Below are 25,807 nucleotides of genomic sequence, written 5' to 3'. Positions count from 1 at the left end.
TCTTGCTGGGTCTGCCAGTCTGACATCTCGGTCGTTCCTCTGCCAGGTTAGATTGTAATCCACTGCGCTGATGACAAGGCATGTCAAAACTGCTCTTTCTCCAGGAGCGACTGTAACATTAGCAGGCACTTGGATGACTGGGGGGGGCTCTGTGCGAATTGAAAAGATTCAAATCAAGAGACTGAAAAGCCAATTTGCTCACTTAGAGAGCTGGTTTAAAAATTTAATGAGTAGCCCTGGCTGGTGTGGCTCAGTTGGTTGGAGTATCGTCCCATACACAGAAAGGTCGCCGCTTTGATTTCCGGTCAGGGCACGTACCTAGGTTGTGGGTTTGGTCCCCAGTTGGGACTGATCACCAGTAGGAAACAGATTGATGTTTCTCTCAATCTCTCAATTTCACCCCCCTCTCTTCCTTCACTCTCTCTAAAATCAATAAGCGTGTCCTTGGGTGAGGATAAAAAAAAAAAAAATGAATTAGTATGTTTTGAATATCTAGTAGAAAAGATGCAGTACAACAGAATTTATTCATTAACGCATATGTCCATCACCTCAAGAAAGTAATCATCTAGTTGAAAGATGCTTTATAAGCTAGATCATGTTTACATACCAAAGTATATTCAAGTCTAAATCTATAGTTATAAAAAGAAGCATCGAAAAAGATATGACTAGGCTGATTTAGGATTGTGGAAAAAGTCAAATCTTTGAATTTTGAAAAAAAGTAGAATTTAAGATTTTTTTAAACAATATTTATGTATCATAGAATTGCACACTTGAAACCTATATAATTTTCTTAAGCAATTTCACCCCAATAAATTTAATTAAAATATGTAGTCACTGTTTTAAAGAAAATAGCACATAAAATATGGTAGAAATGGCAAAGATAAGGCTGTATCAGCTTTAAGGCAGGAGGGGAGTGTTATAATCTCATTAAGAAGATATAATACTACAACAATAAAGTAAGACAAATGTTCCCCCAGAAAGAACGGGAACATTTTTATTTAAGAAGGTCAAGCTAACAGTAGGAATAGGCCTTTAATGAAATTGTATACACAGAGCCATGTACACAAAGACATTGATGAATGCATGCACATTTCAGATGTGGTCAAAAGCCAATTCCTAATTAACTATTTAACCAACATTTTTAGAGTCACTTCATACTTGGATTAGGTTTGAGAATAAATTTAAATGCCCCTTTAAAGCTCATTCTGTCCAAACGCTTTCAATGATCTACTGTAGCAAGCCACCATTGAGTAATGATACAGCAATAAAATCTGTGGTGAGCTATGCTAGCTTGAAACCCACATGTCTGTTTTAGTTTAACTATAAAAGAGTATCAGATATTCAAACTTTCCTCCTTTATTTAAAATGGTATGTAAGTGTAGATGAATATCATAAGCCTAGAATGAAACTTAGAAGCAATATGCCAAAACCATAGTGGTTATCTCTGAGTGAAAGAAATGTGTATATACTCCAGATTTTCCTTTATTTATCCTTGTTTCCAAACATGTTTAGAGGACTATAAGCTATTTTAAATTGTAAAAAAAAATAAACGTATTTTTGTCATTCTGCTGCGTTTTTAAAATCTCTTCTGAAAACAGCCAGTGAATCAAGTAGAAAGAGTACATGGCAATGTTAGGAGGCTCTGACTGAAGTCTGGTTGGTTTGACAGACAAAATACAGGGTGCTTTGTTAAATTTGAACTCCGAATAAATATTAAATATTGTTTTAGTATAACTAGATCTCATGAAATACCTGGGACACACTTATATGAAATTCAAATTTACCTGGGCATCTTTTGATTTTATTTGCTAAACCCAGCAAACATAAGCTGCCTAGATCTAACCCTAACTACTTGTGTGACCTCAGATAAGCCCATTTACACAGAGTGTTTGTTTCCCTCTCTGAAAAATGAGATGACTGAATTTGGTAATCATAAAGACTCCTCCTCATGCTAAGGTTCTATGATTCTAACCTACATGGCATGATTCTAAGAATCTAACATACAAGAACCACCAAAGACGTGGAAGAGTTTATTTGTGTGCGTGGGTTCACACTCTATCAAAACCTTTCTGAAGACCACACAGTAGGGTGGCTACGCAGGGGACCTCGGCCAATAAGAGGGAAGATTCAGAAGTGGGTGTGGATTTGAGGCCGGCAGGTTAAGCAAAAGTTAGCCCCAAAAGAAATGCCCACTCTTCCGAGTCTAAAGGGGCACTTGCTTGCCACTTCTGCTGTTACAGTCACTGCCATTACCACCGACGCTTCTGCCTCCTCCTTCCTTCCTTTCTTTCTTTCTTTCTTTCTTTCTTTCTTTCTTTCTTTCTTTCTTTCTTTCTTTCTTTCTTTCTTCCTTCCTTCCTTCCTTCCTTCCTTCCTTCCTTCCTTCCTTCCTTCCTTCCTTCCTTCCTTTCTTTCTCTCTCTCTCTCGCTTCCTTCCTTCCTTCCTTCCTTCCTTCCTTCCTTCCTTCCTTCCTTCCTTCCTTTCTTTCTTTCTTTCTTTCTTTCTTTCTCTTTTTCTTTCTTTCTTTCTTTCTTTCTTTCTTTCTTTCTTTCTTTCTTTCTTTCTTTCATTTTAAAAAATATATGTATTTTATTGATTTTTTTTTTTTTTTTACAGAGAGGAAGGGAGAGGGCTAGAGAGTTAGAACTATTGATGAGAGAGAAACATTAATCAGCTGCCTCTTGCACACCCCCTACTGGAGATGTGCCCACAACCAAGGTACATGCCCTTGACCTGAATCGAATCTGGGACCCTTCAGTCCGCAGGCTGACGCTCTATCCACTGAGCCAAACGGGTTAGGGCCTGCCTCCTTCTTTCATAACTGACTAAGCGGGACATTGTTCCTGAAAATTGGCTTAGGCACAGTCCAATTTCCGAGTGATACCAACGCTTGGCTGGCACGGCGTCCTACTAGAAGGGCCTGTGAGGAACACACATACAGAAGTTGCTGACACCGGAGAGCCAAATTCTCCACTGTCAGTTCATAAGTTCTAACTGGCACTTCCCAGTTATTTATGCGAGATGTCTGGATCAACTCACTCCAACCTCTTTCCCTTGTTGTCCTTCCCTTCATGCATGTTGCTGGGAAAGCAACTCAAGTGCTCAAGTGTTTGTTTTCCCAGAAGCTGCGGAATGTTGACACAATTCCAGAACTTTGCATAATTACTGGAGATGAAAAAACATGAATGCTTTATGATGCATGTCAACTTGCTAAATTGTTCCAGAGGACAAACTTTATTTTTCTAAGAATAAGAGAATACAAATAATTTACTACAAGAAGAACATGCTTGCACGCCTCTGTTTTAAAGTTCAGCTGGGACTTATTGATAACAAACATAAGTCCTACTCTTCTGAACTGTCCTGCAATTATAAAGCTTCTTTTGTCCTAAATGGTCTCAAGAAAGTACACATCAATGCTAAAAACAGGTACAGACATTGCCAGAAGACACTCTGCAGCCACATGGAGGTCAGGATGGACTCACTATTAAACACTCAGCAACGCTAGTCTACAAGGCAGGCAGAAAATAATTCAGTTGAAACAATGCAACCGATTCTAAATATGTGCTGACCAAGTGGCTTAAATTCTGGTCATTGATTAGACCTGGCAGTTTTTATGTTTCCTAAGAATTCTGGGAGATTAGAGGCAAATAAATGTTTTTCACTAAAAGATAATCTGATAAAATAATTTGAGCCTTGCCTCCCATTTAATGATAGGAAACACATTATCTACATGTGAAATTAGGAGCCTGTCTTCTGCCCTTCTTAACACCAGAATTGTAGCCCTGAAGTCCTGTGTTTCTTAAATGTGATCACTTTTTATGTCAGGACCCATTCATGAAAGCACTATGCTCATTATGAATATGGGAGGACACAGAAAGGTTAACCTTCATATTATCAGAACAGATCCCTTCCTTTTCTCAAATTTTATTTTTTCAAAGAAAAATGCTATATGGCCATTAGAAAAATGATTTATTAAGTCTACAATAACAATAATGATAACAACAATAGAAAAATGATAACAATAGCTAAAGTCTATTAAGTATTTCTATGTGCCAGACTATCCTCTACGTTATTATCTATACTATGGCATTGAACCCTCACACTTTCACCATGAGATACTGTTACTGTTACTGTCATTTAATAATAGGGACACCAAGACACTGAGTCCTTAAGTAATTGGCCCAAGGAAGGTCACACATCTCATAGGCGGTGAGGCCAGAATAAGCAAACACTCCACTTCCACAGCTGCATTAATGCCCAGCCAACTCCAAAGCAATCAGTGATAATCACCTGACACATCAAAAAGCGTCTGTGCCCGTCCGGTCCCTGCACTGCTGGCAGCGATGCACTCGTAGGAGCCTTCGTCAGACAAAGTGACCTTTTCAATATCCCAGTTCACAGTGGCAGATTCTCTGGGGTAAGAAAACAGAAACATTTCTAGTTACTATGAAAACATGACCCCGTTGAAAGCAGTGGTTTCCCTATTTGTTCTGAAGTCTTCACTCAGAAGAACACCATAAAGAAAATATGCCCCAGCCAGGTACCTCGGGGTTAGACTGTTGTCCCAATACGCCAAGGTTGCAGGTTCCATCTCTGGTCAGGGCACATATAAGAATCAAGTGATGAATGCATAACTAAGTGGATCAACAAATTGATGTGTGTGTCTCTCTCTCTCTCTCTCTTAAAATCAATAAATTAAAAATTAATAAATAAATTGATTAAGCTGCAGAGTTCTTTCTAGCTTAAAACTGAACAGCTTTTATATTTCAATTAGAAAGTTCAGCTTCTCTACTCTGAACAAAGACAATAAGTTATGGAGATTATAAAATTCTTTACAGAAATATTGTCTGGCTGTGTCAAAGTATAAGATAAAGAGCTGTTAGAGAAATACTGCTTAAACCTCTCTCCTTCGTGATCATTTCCAATTTTTGGACACGTTCAGTGAGGTTCTTCAACAAAGCAATTCAACCAGTTTTGAGGTAGAAAATAGACTTTTAAAAAAAAATCTTCACCCGAGAATAATTTTCTACTGATTTCTAGAGAGAGTAGGTGGGAGGGAGGCAAGGGAGAGAGAAACACCGACATGAGAGAGACACATGAATTGGTTGCCTCCTGCATGTGCCCCAACCGGGGCTGGGGAACCTGCAACCAAGGTATATGCCCTTGACCAGGAACTGAAACTGTGACTCTTGGGCCTGCGGGCCAACGCTCTAACCACTGAACAAAACTGACCAGGGCCAGACTTTTTGATTCCAAAACGATAAATACTCTTTAACTTTCTTATATAGAAGTTCTATATAAGGCTATATACCATATCTGGTTCAACCTATGTATACATTTAAAAAAAGAAAAATAATTATGTTTTATAGTTAAACTTATCATTTAAATAAAAAAAATCCCTTTGCTATATTGTGTATTCATTCATTTAGTAAATAGTTATACTTTGTTCTCTAAGACTATTCAAATTATATATCATTATATCTGATCTTCTGGAAGTCTCTGAATAATAGAAGTTCAATCCCTATTTAAAAGGTTACAGTAATCCAGGGCACATGCCTGAGGTGCAAGCTCTATTCTCCAGTGTGGGGTGTGCAGGAGGCAGCCAATCATAGATTCTCATCACTGATGTTTCTTCTCTCTCCCCCTCTCCCTTCCTCTCTGAAATCTTTATATATAAATAAAGATTACAATAATTCATAAAACAGACATTATTTTTTTGAAATAACTGTAAAAATGTGATTGAAATGCATAAATATTTTCATAATTTTTTTCTTCCAACCACTTATACTATTTACAACCTTTTTAATCATTCTAGATACAGCTGAGATGAACACTTCATTGAAGTGTCAGGACACTTTCCACTGAAGTCAGAAATAATGCCCTACGGCAATAACTCCAGGTCTCCCGCCACCCAAGGATACCACACCAACCATCAAACAACCGTGGAGGAATAACTGAGCACCTAGTGCATAGTCAGCATTAATCTACAGTTGGCAAGAGAAAGTTAAGGCACAGGTTCCCGTCATCAGAAAAGTCAGAAACTAAATACCACTGGCCCATATACCTTAGTAACTGAGAAGATTCAGTTAATGTCGTTTCCTTCCATTGTGTATGTGCCGGGTGCCAGTGGTCCTTATTGTCACATTCAGAGGAAAACAGACCCAGACTTGATTCGATGCTGCACTGATCACCCAAGCTGTATCTTGAATGTTTAACAGCAGCATACCACACCCGACTTTATAAATGCCTTTGTCTAGAGCAGGGGTGGGGAATGTCTGGCCTGGGGGCCATACCAGATCCTTGAAATTAGTCTGGCCCTGCCAAGGTACTAGGGGTGAGTTAATTACATGTTTGACCAAATACAGCAGGCTAATTTATTTTTAGCAGGCTAATTTTTAAGTTGATAATTTTGTATGGCCCTCGAATAATGTTATAAATATCCAAATGGCCCTTGGCAGAAAAAAGGTTCCCCACCCCTGGTCTAGAGAAACTAGTGGGTTCCAGGAAGGCAGAAATTTAAAATACATGAGTCTTCTGTATCCTCTGCAGGCGCCCACCTCAGAGGCAAACATATATCAGGATTCATCAAAAACATGACATATGGAAATTGAGAACAGAAAACGACAATTCTTCTAGTTCCTCATTATAAAAAAGAGATGTTGAGATCCAGAAAGAAGTAATTTGTTCCAAGAGACATAACCAGCATATAGATTGCTTGAAGAATATTCTCTACAATTATTCTAGTTCCTCTCTTATTTATGCAACATTACATGACAATCACTTTTTCTTTCACGTAGTCTACTCAGTTGACATTAAGACAACATGGCGACAGTAAAAAGTTTTGAAGGAATGGCCTTTGGGAACAGGGGAAAGAACATAAATAAAAATGTGTTCTGCTGTTAATGCAAACTAATTACCTTCCATCCCCCAGTGACCACAGTGACTCACATAACCAAGACTCAGCCCTCGGTCTCACGTTATTAGGAAATCTAACCAGAGATGCGCGAGTGAATCGGGGTTAGAGTATCAATCCATCATCACCCACACCTAATTCTGTCTTTAGCCTCTCACATCCAAAAAGCTTTAATATGTGTCAGTAAGGCCTGTCACATCTCTGCATCACAGAGCTGGAAAAATGAGAGAAAGAATTCTTGTGGCTTACCTCCCAGAAACTGCATGGATTTGGTGTTTATAAAGAACCCCGTGTCTTTGAAAAATGTTACGCTTTCAACATGAAGCAGAGTGGTTTGATTTCATCAGTCAGTTATGTAGCTTCATCATTGGCTATCCTGGTCAGTTGTGTTTGATTTATGGTTATTAAATATGTAGCTAAGTAAATCATCACGATATACTATGTGAGAAAAAAGTGGCAGGAAATACTGCAGTTCAATCTTTAAGTAATGGAAAAGTTTCTAAATTTATAAGGAACATTTCTGCCATAGTTTTGACTTAAAACAACCACCTCATAAAGGGACTGCATAAACGAAGAATTTCAAATATTTAACATCTTATGGAAGTTAGTTATATTAATATTGAACTAACAGTAGGAGAGTTTTATAAAATAATTCCTAGAGTTTTTTTCCAAAATGTAGTTGGTTTCATTCTAAGTTTAAAAAAATAAACCAAAACAAACAAAAAAAACATTTTCCAGAAATCACCCTCCAGTTTCCAAGGCCTACTTCATTTCTATTAGATTACTGATATTTGTCTAAAAAAGTTACCCATTTTCACAAGGACAGTTGGTGCCCTCTGGCCCACTCTCCTTGTTTTACAGGGTGGGGCAAAAGTAGGTTTCCAGTGGTTCTTGTGGAAAATAATACCATAATCCTATCTAATAATTGACAAATATGGTAATTAACCATACCTTTGCTACCATCACCATTGGCTGATCAGCACGATATGCAAATTAACTACCAACAAAGATGGTGGCTAATTTGCATAATGCAGGCAGGGCAGGACACCAGGAGCCACCATCCAGGCCCGCGTGTGCGACCCCAAGAGCCGCCAGAAAGCCAGGCCATAGGCAAGGCGGCCCCCCGGGACCCAGGAGCCGCCTTGTCTGCAGCCCGTGATCATGATCGTGATCGTGATCAGAAAGCCGGGCCGCAGGCAAGGCAGCCCCCGGGACCCAGGAGCCCATCGGGGAGGTCTGCAGGCAAAGCAGTGATCAAGCTATGAGGGGGAGTGTAGGGGGCAGAAGGAGCTACAGGAGCAGCTCTGGCTGGAGACTGAAGACTCCGGCCAGAGCGAGGAGCAAAGACTGAAGGCTCCAGCCGCAGCGAAGACTGTGTCCAGAGCAAAGATGGAAGGCGATGGCCAGAGTGAAGGTCTGGGTCCCGGGTGCCAGAGGAAAACTGGTGCTGGCAGCCAGGGGAAAGAAGGCCTATTGAACGAATCTTTGTGCAACGGGCCTCTAGTTAATAAATAATAATACAAAAGTAAACTCTGTTTCATGTACTCATAACTGTGAAACTACTTTTGCCCACCCCTGTATGCAATGGCCACACAGGTTAGTGCTCCACCTGTCACCCCACCCCCAGCACACACCACTTTTCCTTGACCTCATCTTCTGCCTTTTCCCCCAGGCTCATGGGGCTCCGGCCACACTGGCTTCCTTCCTGTCTTTCTTCCACACATGCCCTGCTCACTCCAGCCTTCGGGCACGCGCACTTGCTGGTCCTGGTGTGCGCACACTCTTCCCGGATATCTGCGTACACCTCTGCACCTATGTTCAGGTCTTTGCACAAATGCCCTTTATCCTGAATTTTTAAATCATAACTTGGTAGCTCTAGCCAGTTTGGCTCAGTGGATAGAGCGTCGGCCTGCGGACTGAAAGGTCCTAAGTTCGATTCTGGTCAAGGGCAAGTACCTCAGTTGCAGGCTCGATCTCTGACCCTAGTCGGGGGGCACCTGCGGGAGGCAACCAATCGATGGATCTTTCTCACATCGATCTTTCTCTCTCTCTGTTTCTCCTCTCCCTTCCACTCTCTCTAAAATTCAACAAAAAAAATCCTTGGGTGAGAATTAGCTTGGCCAAAACCACATGCACCTGACCTACTAACCTTACTCATCCCAATTAACCTGCTCTACATTGTGCCTTAACACTGATCACATTCACTGGTCCTAAAACTTTCCATCAGATTCAGAGACCTGCTTACTCGTAAGCCAAGAACAGGGCCTCTCATTAGCAAGGACCCCTCCAAGGTTTGGTACCTAACTTTGTATTCAAAACTTTTAATTTTTTGATTTAACAAGGGACCTTCAAATTGTATAAAACTCAGGTTCTCTAGAACCTAAGTCAACTCTTGAATGTATTCTAGCATTTATATATTAACATATTATATTTAGCATCTCTTTTCGGTCTTCCTCCATCACATACAAGCTCCACAAGGGCACAGAGATGTGTCTGTCTTGATTACTGCTATATTCCAAGACCATAGAGCAAATACATGAGAGTTTCCAATAAAAAAACACATTAAAATAAGTATCTTCTACAAATAAATATTATTTCTATTTAGATGTTTAATGCTATCAATTATTAATAGAAACATGTACCCACTTTAAATACTGGTCTACTCCGAGTTTGAGTCCATTTCTGACAAAACTCAAGGTAAAGGGCAAAAGACTTTCAACAGAGCAGGGAATTCGGCCAGGTTGCAGGTAGTATCCTGGGGTCTTCTTAGGCATTGTAACTTTGGGAGCATCTAGGGAAAAAGGAACATGGGTGAGAAGGTTACAATGATATTGAGTACTTCCTGGTAAGCCATTCAAAATCTTCATACTTTAATTCTTCTTGTAAATCTTCTGTTTTCCAATTAATCTAAATCCCCTAAAAATCATCTTAATTATCTTTGTTAAAAGCTTATTAATTTCAATGTCTTCATGAACCCCTACTAAAGTATTCATTGGATCTAAGACTCCATTGATTTTAAGATGTGGCATTATTTTTGATACTACCAGGATAGAAAAAAAAGCTACCAAATTAGTTATACTATATCCCCAATTTTGAAAACATTTTTATTTCAAAAATTAAATATTTGAAAAGAACTCACATCTTATAATTGAATTTATAGGGTGATTATTTTTCTAAAAAGAATGGAAAAATTCATTTTTAAAAATCCAATAGATTTTAAAGTATTCAATTTAGGTGCTGAGACAACCAACTTTGAATATTGTAAATTAGGAAACATTGATGATGTTGGTTCTATCCTCATCATTTTTACAACTTTAAACAATATCTATAGAGCTGTTCCAAATATCCCAAATCACAGCCTTATGTATAAATGATAAATGTTGTCCCTTCACACAATAGGACAATATTAGAAACAATCCTACATCTTTGTCTACAATGCTAAAATGTTGATCAGCGCTAAGAAGTAGCTCAAATATAGACAAATTAAAAAGCTACCCAATGCCTCCAAATAATCTCTAAGCTATGATATCATCTCTAGGTAATAGCAAACATATAAGTAGCTAGTTTTCTAATTAACTAACAAACCAACCTACCACTTAAAGGCCGAGTCATCACCAATTGTTTACAGTATTTCTGACAATTGCACATAAACATTTAGTCCATTTAGCCCATTTAGATAGATTATTCAAACATTAAACACATATGCCAGGCTTTTAAAAAAATTTTTTTATAGAGAGGAAGGGAGAAGGATAGAGAGTTAGAAACATTGCTGAGAGAGAAACATTGATCAGCTGCCTCCTACACACTCCCTACTGGGGATGTGCCCACAACCAAGGTACATGCCCTTGACCAGAATCGAACCTGGGACCCTTGAGTCCGCAGGCTGACACTCTATCCACTGAGCCAAACTGGTTAGGGCATATGCCAGGTTTTGTAGAGAGAATAAGAGCACCAGAATTTCCCAGTTTGACTTCTTACATTGATTGACATGATCAAAATGTTCAGATCTATAATCAATGAGTCTTAACATGAAACTCTGATGTGCTATTTCATAGTCAAGAAAAGTTAAAGACTACATAACCTATGTGTCAATGCTCATCAAATCAGTAACCCAGTAACAATGTGAAGATATTATTTTTAACTTTATAGTCTACTAGAGGCCTGGTGCACAAATTTGTGCACTGTTGGGTTCCAGCCAACCTGCCCCAATTGGGGCTGATGGGGCTGGGCCAGCAGGGGAGGGTCTGCAGGCAGTTGGCTGGCTGGCCCCACCCCTGATTGGGGTGTGGGGGCCAATTGGGAGTGGAGCCATCCAGGGGGAGGGGCCATGGGCAGTTGGCCTGTGGGCCCTGCCCCCTGGTCAAACTCTCGGTTGAACTCCTGGTTGAGGGGAAATTTGCATATTAGCCTTTTATTATATAGGATGATTCTTTACCTACAGGACTACATCACTTCCTCTCCCTCTCCCCTCCTTAAGCTATCAATACTCCAGTACTGAATGAAATGATGTCTCACCTGGGATGATACTAGAGAAGGAAACACTTGATACTCTCTGGAAGAGATAATCGTCTTTATCATAACCTGCTACTTTGAGGAAGAAAGCTTCACTTGGTGGCATAAAGTCAGAAATGTTCCAGATGCCATAAGGTTTCCGATCTGGGTAATATTTCACAGGAATAGTCTTCAGAGAACTGCCTGAGATACTGAGAAGTTCAAGACGATCTACTCTAGCTGGGACGGAAATCCCGGAAGTGTTCAGAAGCACATAGGTAGGGATTCCTAGAAGAGAAAGACTTTGTTATTATTTACAGGTAATATTCAAATGAGGTGTGATACGAAGTAAGTGTTTGTATTTTAATAATAACAGATAATAAGTACCATAAGTATGAGTACTGCCGACTGTCCTATAAAGTGTGGCCAAGTTGTAGAGTCTTTTCCACATTAAGACAGTTTATTCATGGCCAGAGGTACTTAGGAAATCCCAAGTGATTATTCTGTAGTCTATTAACTATGTTTACATGTAGAAAAATTATAATTGTGAATACTGTTATATGATGTTTGACCACATATTTTTAAAGTTCACTATTTGTATCCTTCCAATAAATGCAATAAAAATAAATGAAAAACCAGAAAAAAAATTTTAAAGAGTCACAGTAGTATTGAGCTTTTTTAATAGCTCTAAAACTCTAAATAATCATGCATAAATAAACTAAGAGGAAGAACAAGCTTAAAAATCAGCAATAATTTTACCTTTAAACATATAATGACATATAATATCTTTAACTTTTTAGCCATATATACACACACAATTTACCTTTGCACCTTGACAACCAATCAATTTATAGATGTTAGTAAGAGAAAGACTCAAGATCTAAGTTTAGTAAGTATAGCAATCAACTGGGATACTCCTGAAAGTATATACGCCTAGGCCCTGCCTCCTGAGGGTCTGACACAGGAGATCTTGGGCAGGGCACAGGAATCTTCATTTTTTAGCATCTCCCTGAGAGATTTCAGTACCACTGGTCTTGGGACTACACGCTGGAAAACAGTGACTAAGCCAAGAGTGCAATCATGTTTAAAGATGCTCTGTTTCCCAATTTTATTGACTAGTGAGAATCATAAAATCACAGACACTCTGAGAAACATTTTCACTTGGATCTCTATTATGTCAGTTTAAAGCAATATGCACATACAAACCTTGCACTGGTCTGCTGACTGTTTTCTTAAAGTCCAGGGTGGGCTTTCGGGAAAAACCAGCTCGGAAATCAATAGTGCTGAGGCCGGTGATGCGAACAGAGTGCCGTCCGCTGCTGGAAGTCTGAAAATGTTCAAATGACAAACCCCATCAGCAGCCGATCCAGGGAGCCGGTCCCACGGAACACCAGTATTAGAAACTGTAGGGTGCTTAGTAAGATCGATGTCCAATAGTTGAGGCTCTGAACTCAGAATTCTGAACTGAACTATGATTCTATAACTTAAATGCATGTTTTATGATCCATGCCCCAGGAGACTGCTCTGAAATACAATTCACTAATGCACAGCATGCCCAATGGTGAAAGATAGAGGGGTTTAGTCACTGATGAGTGAGCCTTAAGTAAATCTGTAAAAGTTCTATGAAGACATTGATCGTAGTTTTTTTGACTGTATGAACCATGACAGATGCTCAGCAAATACTGAGGAAATGAATTAATAACTAAATCTTCTCCCCCAAACACCATTCAGGTTTAGTAAGAAAGATATTTACTTTCTCAGTGGCTCTGAGAAGATACAGACGGGACAGCTGACCTCAGCCAACCAACACCTCTCAGCTCAGCAGTGTCCCAGCCAAAGCACTAGCTGCTTCAGACTCAAATTGAGTGTAACATGGTCCTCAGGCTTTAAGAGCTCATGGCCAGTGAGGGGGACAGATGGATCAATAGAAACCTTTAATGCGATGTAGTGATAGAAATAGATACCATGTACACAGAAATACATAAAAGGAGCAAAGAAGCCTAAAAGTTCAGCTAACACTGCCTAAAAGGGGGTGATGACTGAACTAAATGGTGAAGGATGCTAAGTACTGAAGTGAGTCATGTGTGTATAAGTAATAAGTAATCTGGATTAGGGCCACCGGATACAATAACAACACTACCATTTATTGGTCATGTGGTCTATGCCCAGACTCTTTAAATACATGGGCTTATTTAATCCTCATGCCAATTCTGTCAGAGAGATGTCAACATTATCACCACTGTACAGATAACTACATGATAGCAGCATTTAAGCAGAAGCAGAAGCTGGGAGTGAGAGAAAACATTCACAGGACAAACCAGGGCACCTAACATGTATCAGAGTTTCAACACGTTTTTAGGTATCAGCAAGGACAGAATGCTAGCCTAGCTACACCGTACTCCCTAAATCACCGTGGCTTCTTATTATTTGGCAATGAGGAGAGGAAAGGTGAACAGATATGTTCCTACTACTACCAAATTTATTCCTCATTGAGCAGAACCTGCAGGAACTCAAAGAAAAGGCAAATAAAAGTGAGGAAAAAGAAAACACATCTTCATTGAAACAGTGCTACTGTATTCTTAGCATCAATGCTGCTGCTAATTACGAGGGCTCAATTTCTTACGGGTTACAAAGGATTGTGTGTGTAAATGAAGAGGTCTCAATAGTGCCACTCATTCCATTATTTTAAAAGAATAGTGTGCTATGAATTATATATAATAAACACGCAAAAAGGAACCTAAGGATCATGATCCTACTTAAATAAGGGATTTCCTTTACGATTACAAAAAAAAGTTTCTATGAATTTCAGCTGCTTTAGATAATGTACAGTTTTATTGAAGACACTATTGCCTACTGATTTCATGTGAGGACAAACAAATGATCCATATTATGATGAGTTGATTTCGATTTATTCACTGACATCATATATCATTGTTAGTTGCCTTGCTATTCAGAAAGTCCCTCACAATAAAGCAAATGTTGAGGCCCCAGGGAAAATATGGCATAATTTGTCAAATGGCGGCTATTAAGTGCTGATCGTCTGGCAAGGGTTCTGTGTGCACACCAGCTGACAAAGAGTCCATGTGGAAAACAGCAGTGCTTACTAGCTAAGAGAGAAAATTAGAAATTACCCAAGTGTTTGAAAATATGGTATCCTCTGTTGCTAAATAATGCATTAAAATAAAACTGATTTGATGAATAGGGAGCCCCTTAAAATCTCTATAAAATTACTAGAGGCTGGGTGCATGAAATTCATGCACTCGGGGGGAAGGGGTGTTCCTCAGTCTGGCCTGCGCCCTCTCAGAGTCCGGGAGCCCTTTATATCATGTACATTTAACCTGCAGGCTATATCAAAATTAGAATTTGGCTCCACAAAGCATCTCTCTTCCACAGAATTCCTTGAGGTATCACTCCTGCACAGAATCTGCCTAACCTCATGGCTTCTGTAGTGTTTTTTTTAAGAAGAGGGAAATCCAGGAGCAGTCTGATGGCTCCAAGCATAACAGGCAATTTTCTAGAAACTAGACACCGGATAGGATTTGCATGAGCAGGAAGTCCTGAGAGTTGTATTTCAAACAATATATAATATAGTGAGCTACATTACTGCTCTGTGTTAGAATATCATGGTCAAGGGTGGAAGGGTCAGGGTCAGAATTACACAAGCTGCTACAATGCAGGCCAAACCGGGGCAAATATGACGCTGTACTACATATCTATTGGCAAAGAAAACTGTCAGTAGGGAACCTTGATTCACAAAGCAGTAGGAGGTGCAGAGTGGACCAGAGCCCAGGTTTCTGAATTGGAGTGAACGAAGGATCAGGCTGAGGTCCCTTGGAGCAAGTACCATGGAGAGCTCCATGGAAAACTATGGTCATTGCTCCTGTTATCTTCCTGGTCAGCTCTATTGCAGATGGGTCTACTTCTGAGTGTGAGGATTAAATCCCTCTCTATATTGAAAGTCCCTTAAGGTGATATCTTATGTCATAATCACCACCTACAAAATATTACTCAATGGGCACTTAATACATGTACGTTTAATAAATATTAAAGTCATCCCAATGTCACTGCTTTTCTTAGGTTCTCCTAGGACCAGACAATGTCAGATTCATCAATAATTTTTTGAATTTTTCTAGAAGCATTATGCTAATCATGTTCATACATTATCTCCTAAAATCCTATTATATCCAATGATTATTTTATAGCACCATAAAGAAACTGAGTCTCAAAGAAATGATTACTTGTCTAGGTCTTCACAGCATGTTAAATTGCAATTATTTCAAATCCAATGCTCTTTATTTAACCTAAGGCTGTGCACAGCATTTTCGGATAGCATAATCTCTGGGTTGATTTGGCATAGAAGATAATAATACCCTCCAACTATTCATTTACCATTCTACATTTCTAAATACACTTTCATTTTAGAGGGGTCAGGTAAGTAGAGTTTTGTCAAACTACTCTTTGAAAAAAGAAAGTCCTGCCCAGCTGGTATGGCTCAGTGGTTGAACATCGACCTATGAACCAGGAGGTCATGGTTCGATTCCTGGTCAGGGCACATGCCCAGGTTGTGGACTCAATCCCCAGTGTGGGATGTGCAGGAGGCAGCTGGTCAATGATTCTCTCTCATCACTGATGTTTCTCTCTCTCTCTCCCTCTCCCTCTCTGAAATCAATAAAAATATATTTTTGAAAAAAGAAATTTCTAATTTTTGTCATTTCCCAATTTCTGGGGTGTAAATGCTACCATCATGGCTGATTTAAAGCTCCCAACATGATGTCACTGAACACAGATATGGGAAGAGAACGTGTATGATTGACTCTCCATGAGCCATTATGGGCCAGCTTCAGCATGTTATTAGGTCACGATAATAGTTCTGGCCAAGGTAGGCAGAGGGAGAGAGACATGGAAACATCAATGATGAGAGAGAGTCATTGATTTGCTGCCTCCTGCACGCCCCCCATTGGGGATGGAGCCCACAACCCTGATGTTGGCCCTGACGGGAATCCAACCAGTGACCTCTGGGTTCATAGGTCTACGCTTAACCACTGAGCCATGCCGGCAGGGCATTTTTTTTTTTTTTTTAATCTCTAGGGTTGAGCCCTATCCGGTTTGGTTCAGTGGATAGAACTTCAGTCTGCAGACCTAAGGGTTCGGGTTCCATTCCATTCAAGGGCCCCTAGCTTGGTTGCAGACTCCTCCCCTTCCTGGGCCCTGGACAGGCATGTACAGGAAGCAACCAATGGATGTGTTTCTCTCACATCCTGGTTTCTCTAGGTCTTTCCCTCTCTCTTCCATGCTCTAAAAAGCGATGATATAATACCCTCAGGTGAGGATTGGAAAAAAAAAGAATAAATGCTAACTTTGCTAGGGGTGTGGCAGTGTTCACAAACAACAATCACATGCTATTGAAAAGGTTTAAAAAAACTGTTGTTGGTTGGATTAACTAATAGTGGTTAACCAGTGATAGCATTTCCAAAGCAGTTTTATGTTAAAAAATCCTTTAAGCCCTAACCGGTTTGGCTCAGTGGATAGAGCGTCGGCCTGCGGACTCGGGGGTCCCAGGTTCCATTCCAGTCAAGGGCATGTACATTGGTTGCGGGCACACACCCAGTGGGGGGTGTGCAGGAGGCGGCTGATGGATGTTTCTCTCTCATCGATGTTTCCTACTCTCTATCCCTATCCCTTCCTTTCTGTAAAAAATCAATAAAGTGTATTAAAAACAAAACAAAACAAAAATATAGTTCTGGCCAATGTGATAGAAAAGGTGTGAAGGGTATCTATCACTCACAGATGTCTGTCTCATTTCAGAAGTAACACATATTTCTTTCTTTTTTTTTTTAAATTCAATGTACATTCTCCCATCTGTTCCCCCATTAAAGTAAGTGAAGAAGCTTCTTGTTCTAAATTATGGTGGTGCCTCCATCACCTTGGGTGACTGTGTGAAGTAGAAGGTCATGTCAACACCCCCAGGACCTGGACCACTGGAGAGAATTAACTTTCTTGTATTGAGCCAGTGAGAATTCCTCCTAGTACTAAATGTGAAGTCTGCCCTCTAATAAATTGAATTAAAATGTAACTAATAGAGCTGGCTTTCATGCCGCCTAAAGAATATCAATGTTTCATAAAATAATCAACAAGTCCAAACCTTTTGAAAAACTGTGTGTATCTGCATTAATAGAAAGTATAGATAAAATTTACACATATTAAAAAATAATTCAATTAATTTTATTATTCATGTGTCCAAAACCCACTTAAGTACTTTATCAACATCTAATTTAATCATGACAATATTAAGTGGGCATCCCCTCCTCCTTTTCCTTAGACTTAGGGAGGTTAGGTCATTTCTCCAAGGTCAAAAAGATATTAAGTAGTAGATCTTGAATTACAATAGATGCCCAGCTCTTTTCAAAGTATTTGTTCTTAAATGACAGGCCATTCTTTACAAATTAAAGAATATTATGGTTTCAATCAGATATTTAATGAGAATTTACTGGATACTGTGCCAAACACAAAGATATAATAATGCCAGCCAAGTTTAAATACTATCATTTTATTAGGCATTGTATGTTCAGAAAAATGTGATATAAGGAGATAAATGTACCCAAAGCATAGAATAAACTATTTTAATATATGTACATGCATACTCATTTATATACACACACATGTACAGATATCCTTATATTAAAAAAGGAAACATTCCATTTGGTTGACACTCTGATATTGGCAGACCAAAACAATTGGGAAATTTTCCAGGAAAAAAAACCTACGAAACATTCCATTGACCCAAAACATTGAATTAATGCTTCACCTAATCCCTTTAAATACCACACCTGGGGTAGTCTTCAGGTTTATTCAAAAGAGTCACCAGGTGAGAATAACTGGAAGCCAGCATAATATTCTTCTTGTGTGGGCCTTTGTAGACTGGAGGCTTATTTAATTATGATTCCTGAACAAGCTTATGCCACTTGAGTATGGCATAAAATATCCTTATCCTTAGAAAATGCATTGGTAGGTTCTGGCAAGCAACAGAGCTATCTAAAACCAAAATATTTCTACTAGTCTCCAAATCTCAATATAATCATGTGGTTGGGTACACTCCCTTCTCTCCTTGGGCGATTATCTCAGGACAGTTTATCCAAATATACTTAATGGAAAGATACCCCAGGGGGTGTGTTAAGTTACATGATCACACTGATAATCCTAGACTAATAGAAACAGTTTGTACCACCTAAATCCCATGGGTGCTGACAACTACTTAATATCTTTGCTGGGAGTTCCCCTTAAAGACCAGAACACAAAATCTGGCCCAAGAGTTCCGTGGTTATGTTCAAATACTCTATATATAGATATAACTCCCTGAATGGAAAATTTATACTGCTTCTCAGAAATAAGATCCAGGATTTGTAGCTTCCCCATAAATGAGTATTCAGGGACAGAAAACAGCCTTCTCTTTTATTTGTAATAAAACTTCAGTTACCTCTTTTTAACATGTTTTACCTGCCTCAGAGGCAACTGAAAATATCTGAGTCTTTTAAATGGACCATACAGATAAGCTGACTCATTGTTTCTCTTTAGTAAAAGTGTCCCAAAAAACTACAGGAAAGTAATTACCAGGGTTCCAGAGGGAAACCATGGAAGGAAAAAGAACACCACTCTCATAGCATTTTAAATCATGGAAAAGTTAAAGTGTTTTGTGCCAGTACATCAACTATAGGCTAACTAAATCAACCCTTTGGCCTGCTTCCTTAGATATCGTCAGAATGAATATATTACTTTTTATTCATGAGTACTTATATAGTTCTTTCCCAGGCATTGTGACATGCACTAGTATACATAATAGTGACAAATTCTGGCCTGCAGTAAAACAGGAAGAGAAAATCTATACAGAAATAAATATGAAATAAGGGTGTAAATAATCCAAAAGGGAGGTGCAGGAAGATTGCAGGAGAAGGCAGAGGGAAAGAGAGCATTTTAGACAGAAAAAGTCAGACGAGACTTGCTGACAGTGTTGCCATTTAAGCTTTAGGGGATTCGTTGGAAGGAAAGGAATTCCAGGAAAAGAAACAGTAATGTGGTAGGAGAGAGGATATGAGTATATTTTATGCCCGGCCGGCGTGGCTCAGTGGTTGAGCAGTGACCTAAAAACCAGGATCACGGTTCCACTACCGGTCAGGGCACATGCCCAGGTTGTGGGCTCAGTCCCCAGTGTGGGGTGTGCAGGAGGCAGCCGATCAATGATTCCCTCTCATCACTGATGTTTCTCTCTCTCTCTCTCCCTCTCCATTCCTCTCTGAAATCAATTAAAAAACATATATATATATATATATATATATATATATATATATATATATATGCTATCAAATACATATACATATATTTGTTTTTAAGTACATTTTATTTGCTAGAGTACGAAGGAAAGTGATTGAAAAGAACTAGAAAGACTGATTGAGGCTCCATTGGCTGGTCCTTGACTACCACGCTAAGATCAAGTAATAGATTGTTCTCCATATTTGGGATAAAAACTGATATGTGAAGCACTCAAAAGCCATTATTAATTCTACCGATAGAGCAGGCATCTTCCAGATAGCAGAGTGCATGGGGGATAGCACCAGGGATATACAGTACTATCTAATCTCAGGCATGTTTCCTCTTGAGAAAGCACACATGTAAAACATTATCATTCATTCACCAACCAAAAGGGAGATCCAAAGTCAGCACCAATATTTATGTCAGTCGGTTCAGCTGAATTCCCTTCGCATTATTAAACCGATACATTACTTTGGTATTTCACATTGGAGCAAATATGTTCATTATCTTGAAGTCGCCCTGTAACACTTATCCTTTGTTTGGTTACGACTAATTGTACTCTAGAAATGGTGTAACATCAGAACCAGAGGTGAGGACTAGACATAAATTTAAGATAATATAATAATAAATACTGTCTTCTTATTGTTTTCTTAATTATAGGAAACTGCGCTTAGAGACTTGTCTAAACAGAGTTCCCATCGCCTCATCACCTTATCCTCTCCCTCCTCACTCACAGACTAATCCTCAGTGCTTTTCTGTTCTAATTATCAATTAAAATGTGCTTAGTTCCCATTAAGTATCAGGAACATTGCCAAGAGCAAGCACTCACCGAATGTTTATTGAATGGATGACAATGAGTAGGTGTGGCAGTCACAAGATAAAACAGACATGCCTTATCCCTCTTCTGGGCAAGAACTGTACTAGAGGAAATACCACTGGTAGCAATCCAAATCACCTTGAAAATGAGTTCAAATACTCACAATAAGTTGCTAATCGTCAATACCTTAATGTTCTATTCAGAAAGCAACACTGAATTGCCTTAATAGACTAGCTAGCTCAGGACACTGCTGGCTTAGATTGTGCTTACAATGATTTAAAAAAATGAGACTCAGAATTTCTTATACTCCTTCCTACTGTGATCACAGAAAGACACACTCAACACGAGTGATATTTTGTGCAAGCTGGTCAAAATAACTATCACATCAAATTTGCCAAAATACAGCAGCAAAACACCTCATTGTTGCTAACCTAATGCACTTAATAGTTACTATATGCAAGGAACTGGGTAAATACAATGGGAAAATGGGGCCATTTTCGGTCTATTCAGTAAGAAATTCCCAGAGTTTATTATCTCATATTGCCTTCTTACTTACATCCTTATTCCATCTTATCCACCTCCCCCCCCCCAAAAAAAATCAATATTACGTTTCTACTTTTCCTACAAAAGCTCAGAGTTCTGAGAATAAAGAACGGCTATTCTAGGATTTGAATGGAGTTACAATGGAAATTTCAAGTGTTCTTAAAAAAGAAAAGGAAAACAAAAACTGAAGTGCAAAAGCGGCACTTCCAATGTGCAGAGTGTAACACCCCCCACACTTTCACAGCAGCTCTCTAATTTACAGCATGAGCCCAGGAATCCCGCGGCTTATGTAGGGAAGCCAAGACAGCAAAGGAGAAAATGCTGCAAGGGGCATCTTCATTCGAGTTGTCCCAGAAGGACTCTGGAACAAGTCGTTTATTTGGGAGGTGCAAAGGATGCTGACAGGAAGAGGGGAAGTGATCCCGGGGCCGGGAATGCAGACCACTAAGGGTGTGCTGTTCATCCTGCTCCCACGTGGACAACTGGAGCTTATCCCCGTGGGGCTCACAGCTTTCCTGAGGGGTTTAATTCCCCAGCAGAACAGCCTTCTCTTGTTCTGGAAAAAAACCTTGCAGACGCAGACATGCAGACATTGGAGTTGGAAGTAGGCCAGGGCACACGAAAAAGGCTGAGAAATATGTTACTCAGAACATCTACCACAGAGGGTCACACACACCATCTGCAGACCTGGATCCCAGGTTTATGGTATCCCGATATCCTGAATGTCGGCTGTGTGTTCTTTCCTCCAGATTGCCAACGTACAATGTTTTCTTAGAGTGAATATACACTACTTAAAGGTAATTCTAGGAAACAAGTACCATGTTGTGGTAAACAATGAATGGAGACCATCAAATAACAATAGCTAACAGTACCTGAATGCTTGCTTTGTAACAGGAACTATGCTAAGCATTCTATTTCCGTCATCTTAATTTCATTCTCACACAATTTAATAAGATAAAGGACTAATCTTGACACCCCCACATCACACAGGAGGAATGCCAGGCACAGGGAAGCTACAGTCCCAAAGCGATACAGCTTTTTAGAGGCACTGAGATTCCAACCCAGGCTTCCACACCAGAGCCTGTGCCCCTTAACCATTATTCTCTACAGTCTCCTTCTCTAGTTGCTTTAGAGGCAGGAGGTAGATAACACAATCAATCTACAGATTTGATGACAGGAAAACTAATTGAGAATTTTAAGTGTATTTGGGGTGGCACTGATGTCTTCATGGTCATCAAAAAACTTAACACTAACAAATTCATTTGACCAAGAGACCAACAAATGCACTAGGTAGATTGCTTCTTAGTAAAAGCACTGTCCATGATTGCAAAAGAAGATATAACTAAACTATTGTGCACACTTTAGAGAACATGCCGACATCAAAATAAAGTAATAAATAGACTTTGTCAAATAACAGTACCTTCACTGTCCACAATCCAGCCTCTGGCTCTTTCACATTCACCACCTTGGCAGAGTTATGGATATTCAATAGCTCATTCAGGCCAAACCCCTTTTTGATCAGCTTCCCTGAAAGGCAGACATAAAGTTAACAAGCATAGTCTTTCTTTCAGCTAGGTATATTAGCTGTATACATTTCCACTATAAATTACCTAATGGACATTTGTTTCTACAGCTCAAAACACTATTTTAGTTATATACAAAAAGAACTTAATTTTAGGGTTGCTGGGCACTGTAACGGAAGTAACTGATTCTCATTTGCTATGCTGATTTGATCTTAAAATGAGAATAACCATTGGCAGACTATAGCCATGTTTCCAAAGTCATCTTAGATAACGATTATTATGGCTACTGAAAATTATGTGCAGTCGAGAGGGACACTTATATTTAATAGATGACAAAACAGCAAACCAGCATAAATGTCTTTTTGGAGATCACTCAAGGCATATCGTTGCACAAAGTGTAAAACCCTAACTGGTTCCATAAAGCACAGGAGGAGGCTTTTATTGTCAGAGGAACAATTAAAGGAGGGGGTGTAATGAAGTAGGGTAATACCAACTCCTATTGATTTGAGACTTATCGGAAGCAACTTATAGTTGGATTTTAAAGAGAGAAAAAAAGCAAATTTGGAGTTAAATCATAGTTTAGTTATTCATTTCACTCTTGGCTCTCCTATGGACTACTCCTGCAGTTACATGAACAAATCAAATACTAGTATATGGATCCTATGTTTGTATTGAAAGCTTTATAATAACTAATCACTTTTTAAGTATCAGTGCCAATGTCAATGACTTTAAAAGTAGTAGAAACATAATGCATTGAGTAGAGGTACTTTGAAGTACCCAGGTAGTAATCATTCCTGGGTGGCATGGATGTATGACAGTGGAATGCTACATCACCAGACAAATCGATGTATAAGGCCAAAACCTGTAGAAAAAGGTTTTGCTTGCTTTATAAATTTCAATTTGATTGCTAGTGTGAATGTGGCCTTTGAGGACAATTTCTTATGCTGCTTTCTTTAAGGTATTAGTTACTTTCTAAGACTCAAATTAAATAAAGTAGGAAAGCTGGTTACTCCCTTCACATTTATAAATAGTCACAAATAGATGAGAGAGAGAGAGAGAGAGAGAGAGAGAGAGAGAGGGAATGAGAATGTGTCATAGTCCAGTAGGTGTGGCTTAGCAGTTGAGCCTTTACCCAGGAACCAAGAGGTCACAGGTTCAATTCCCAGGGAGGACATATGCCTGAGTTACTTGGTCAATTTCCAGTAGGGAGCATCCAGGAGGCAGCTGATCAATGATGTTTCTCTCTCATTGATGTTTCTATCTCTCTATCCCTCTCCCTTTCTCTATCTCTAAAAATCATTTTTTATAAAAGAATGTATCATATACTAAAGCCAAGTGGAAATAAAAATGTTTTGCAAATATCAATAAGTAAAAAATATTTCTAAGTGAAAATATTAGGAAAAATAAGGTTTCTGTCTTTACTAGATTACTTGAAAAATGTAAGACTTATAGTAATATTTGACCAGAAATGGAATCAAGCCAAATCTTGGGGTTTTAACATATAGAAGCAAAGTAAATTAACACTTTAATAAAAATATAAATTTATTTTTTAACAACTGTCATCTGAAAATTTAAACTTTATCAAGAAAATAATCAGTAAAAAATTAGACAGTTGTTTTAAGAGTTTTTCATGTGATTCATTTAAAAATAACAAAATACTGAAATATTTCTTCATAGATTACAAAAACATAATTTTAGGTTCAACTTATATATTTTTTGGGGGTAGTTTAGTACAATTAAGTTACTAACTCTGATCTGTTTACATTATTAGAAGTTTTAGCTTTTAAAATCACATGTTAATTCAACACTATGACTAAAACAACGGGTTTATTTTTACACATCTTTCCTAGTCATTTTTTCATTTATTTATAAGTTAGCATTAAGTTAACACACTTAAGTGTGCAAGGAGTCTTTCAACTTTCACAGCTTTTGTATTTTATTATATGATGCTGGTATTTCTCACCTAAAGGATTGCGAATTTCAATCACTGGAGAAGGGCCACTCAGGGACACAGTCACCTCTTTGAGGCTGGGATCAAAAGGGATTTTCCATGTGTTCACAGCCTGTTCCAGATGATCTGTAGATAAGAGGTGGACTTTGGAGGCCTGCACTGCTTCCTCTACCCATTTTAGCACCTATCAGAGAAAAAGAGATGTGTGAGTGACATCAGAAACATTAAAATTTCATGCCACTGTGACTTCCAGGTGCAGAAGTTGGCTTTGGTTAATCACATGACTCAGGCACTTCCTTCACGGGTGTGAAGCCTATTTCCATGACAGCGAAGACAAACCTTTTCCTACATCCAGTTATTGTAGTAGATTCAGAGTAAAATACTAGTTTAGCTCACGGTCAAATTTCAAGTTTTTTTGTCTTGGAATAATATATTCAAAACAAGAGGATAGTGTCTAAAACCAGTTAAGTGAAACATGCAGAGATAGTACAGTCTGTTTTATATTTCTCAAAAGATCTCTTTTCTCTCCATTCTTTCTTTCTAGATTTCTTTCAAAATCCAATTTATAAAAAAAGCAAATTATCAAATCCAATTTCAATCTATTAGATATATAAATTATTGTAACATTGTATATTGTAATTATACATTATATATTGTGACATATATTGTAGTATATTATTCAAAAACAATGGCAATGCCAGCAAAATATGCATTTTTATAATAAATACCAAAGATAATAGAAAAAGTAACCATTGTATTCTTAAAAAATAGAAAAATACTTCAGGTTAGAGCCAATTTAAGTAGTGTATTCTTGAAAAATAGTCTTTTGGAAAATGTTAAGAAATTGGGTTCTAAAATGCCTCACTGTGAACAAGAAAACTTTCAGTTCACAGATGTGTCTGCAGCAAATACAATTCCCTATTCAACAAAAAGTGCATACCTGAACAGGTGCTGGTTAGCCAAACTTACAACAATTAATTCTAAATCATGTAAATCTTTAATCTACCTTAGATCATTCTCTGGTTCATATATCCTTCAAGACAATATATTGTGAACAATTTTCCTTAGAATTATGCATAAAACACTGAACAGAGCTGAATATTAAGCTACAGTCAAGCTATCTATATATATAAAAGGCTAATATGCAAAGTGTCCCCTTGGGAGTTCGATCAGGAGACTAGGAGTTTGATCGCTAGCTATGACGTGTGCTGACCACCAGGGGGTGGCGCAGAACATGGTGCTGAGGGAGTGAGGGAAGGAGGAG

General features: G+C 38.7%; 1 protein-coding gene across 1 annotated transcript in view; it reads right to left on the bottom strand.

Moving 5' to 3' along the window:
* Positions 1 to 4,058: 4,058 nt before the first annotated feature.
* LOC138996158 (hemicentin-1-like) overlaps positions 4,059 to 25,807 on the bottom strand; it is a 163,194-nt gene continuing 141,445 nt past the window's right edge. Inside the window, exons 5-10 of the mRNA XM_070397112.1 lie at positions 24,556 to 24,727; positions 22,490 to 22,596; positions 12,612 to 12,732; positions 11,430 to 11,693; positions 9,561 to 9,705; positions 4,059 to 4,413 (exon numbers count right to left, since the gene is read on the bottom strand). Of these exons, the coding sequence (XP_070253213.1) occupies positions 4,278 to 4,413; positions 9,561 to 9,705; positions 11,430 to 11,693; positions 12,612 to 12,732; positions 22,490 to 22,596; positions 24,556 to 24,727 (945 nt within the window). The 3' untranslated portion in view covers positions 4,059 to 4,277. The remainder of the gene's footprint in view (positions 4,414 to 9,560; positions 9,706 to 11,429; positions 11,694 to 12,611; positions 12,733 to 22,489; positions 22,597 to 24,555; positions 24,728 to 25,807) is intronic.

This window comes from Myotis yumanensis, unplaced genomic scaffold, assembly GCF_028538775.1.
Source record: "Myotis yumanensis isolate MYYU_CA2020_CCGP unplaced genomic scaffold, mMyoYum1.0.hap1 SCAF_17, whole genome shotgun sequence".
Taxonomy (NCBI): domain Eukaryota; kingdom Metazoa; phylum Chordata; class Mammalia; order Chiroptera; family Vespertilionidae; genus Myotis; species Myotis yumanensis.
This window is presented reverse-complemented; position numbering and strand designations above follow the sequence as displayed.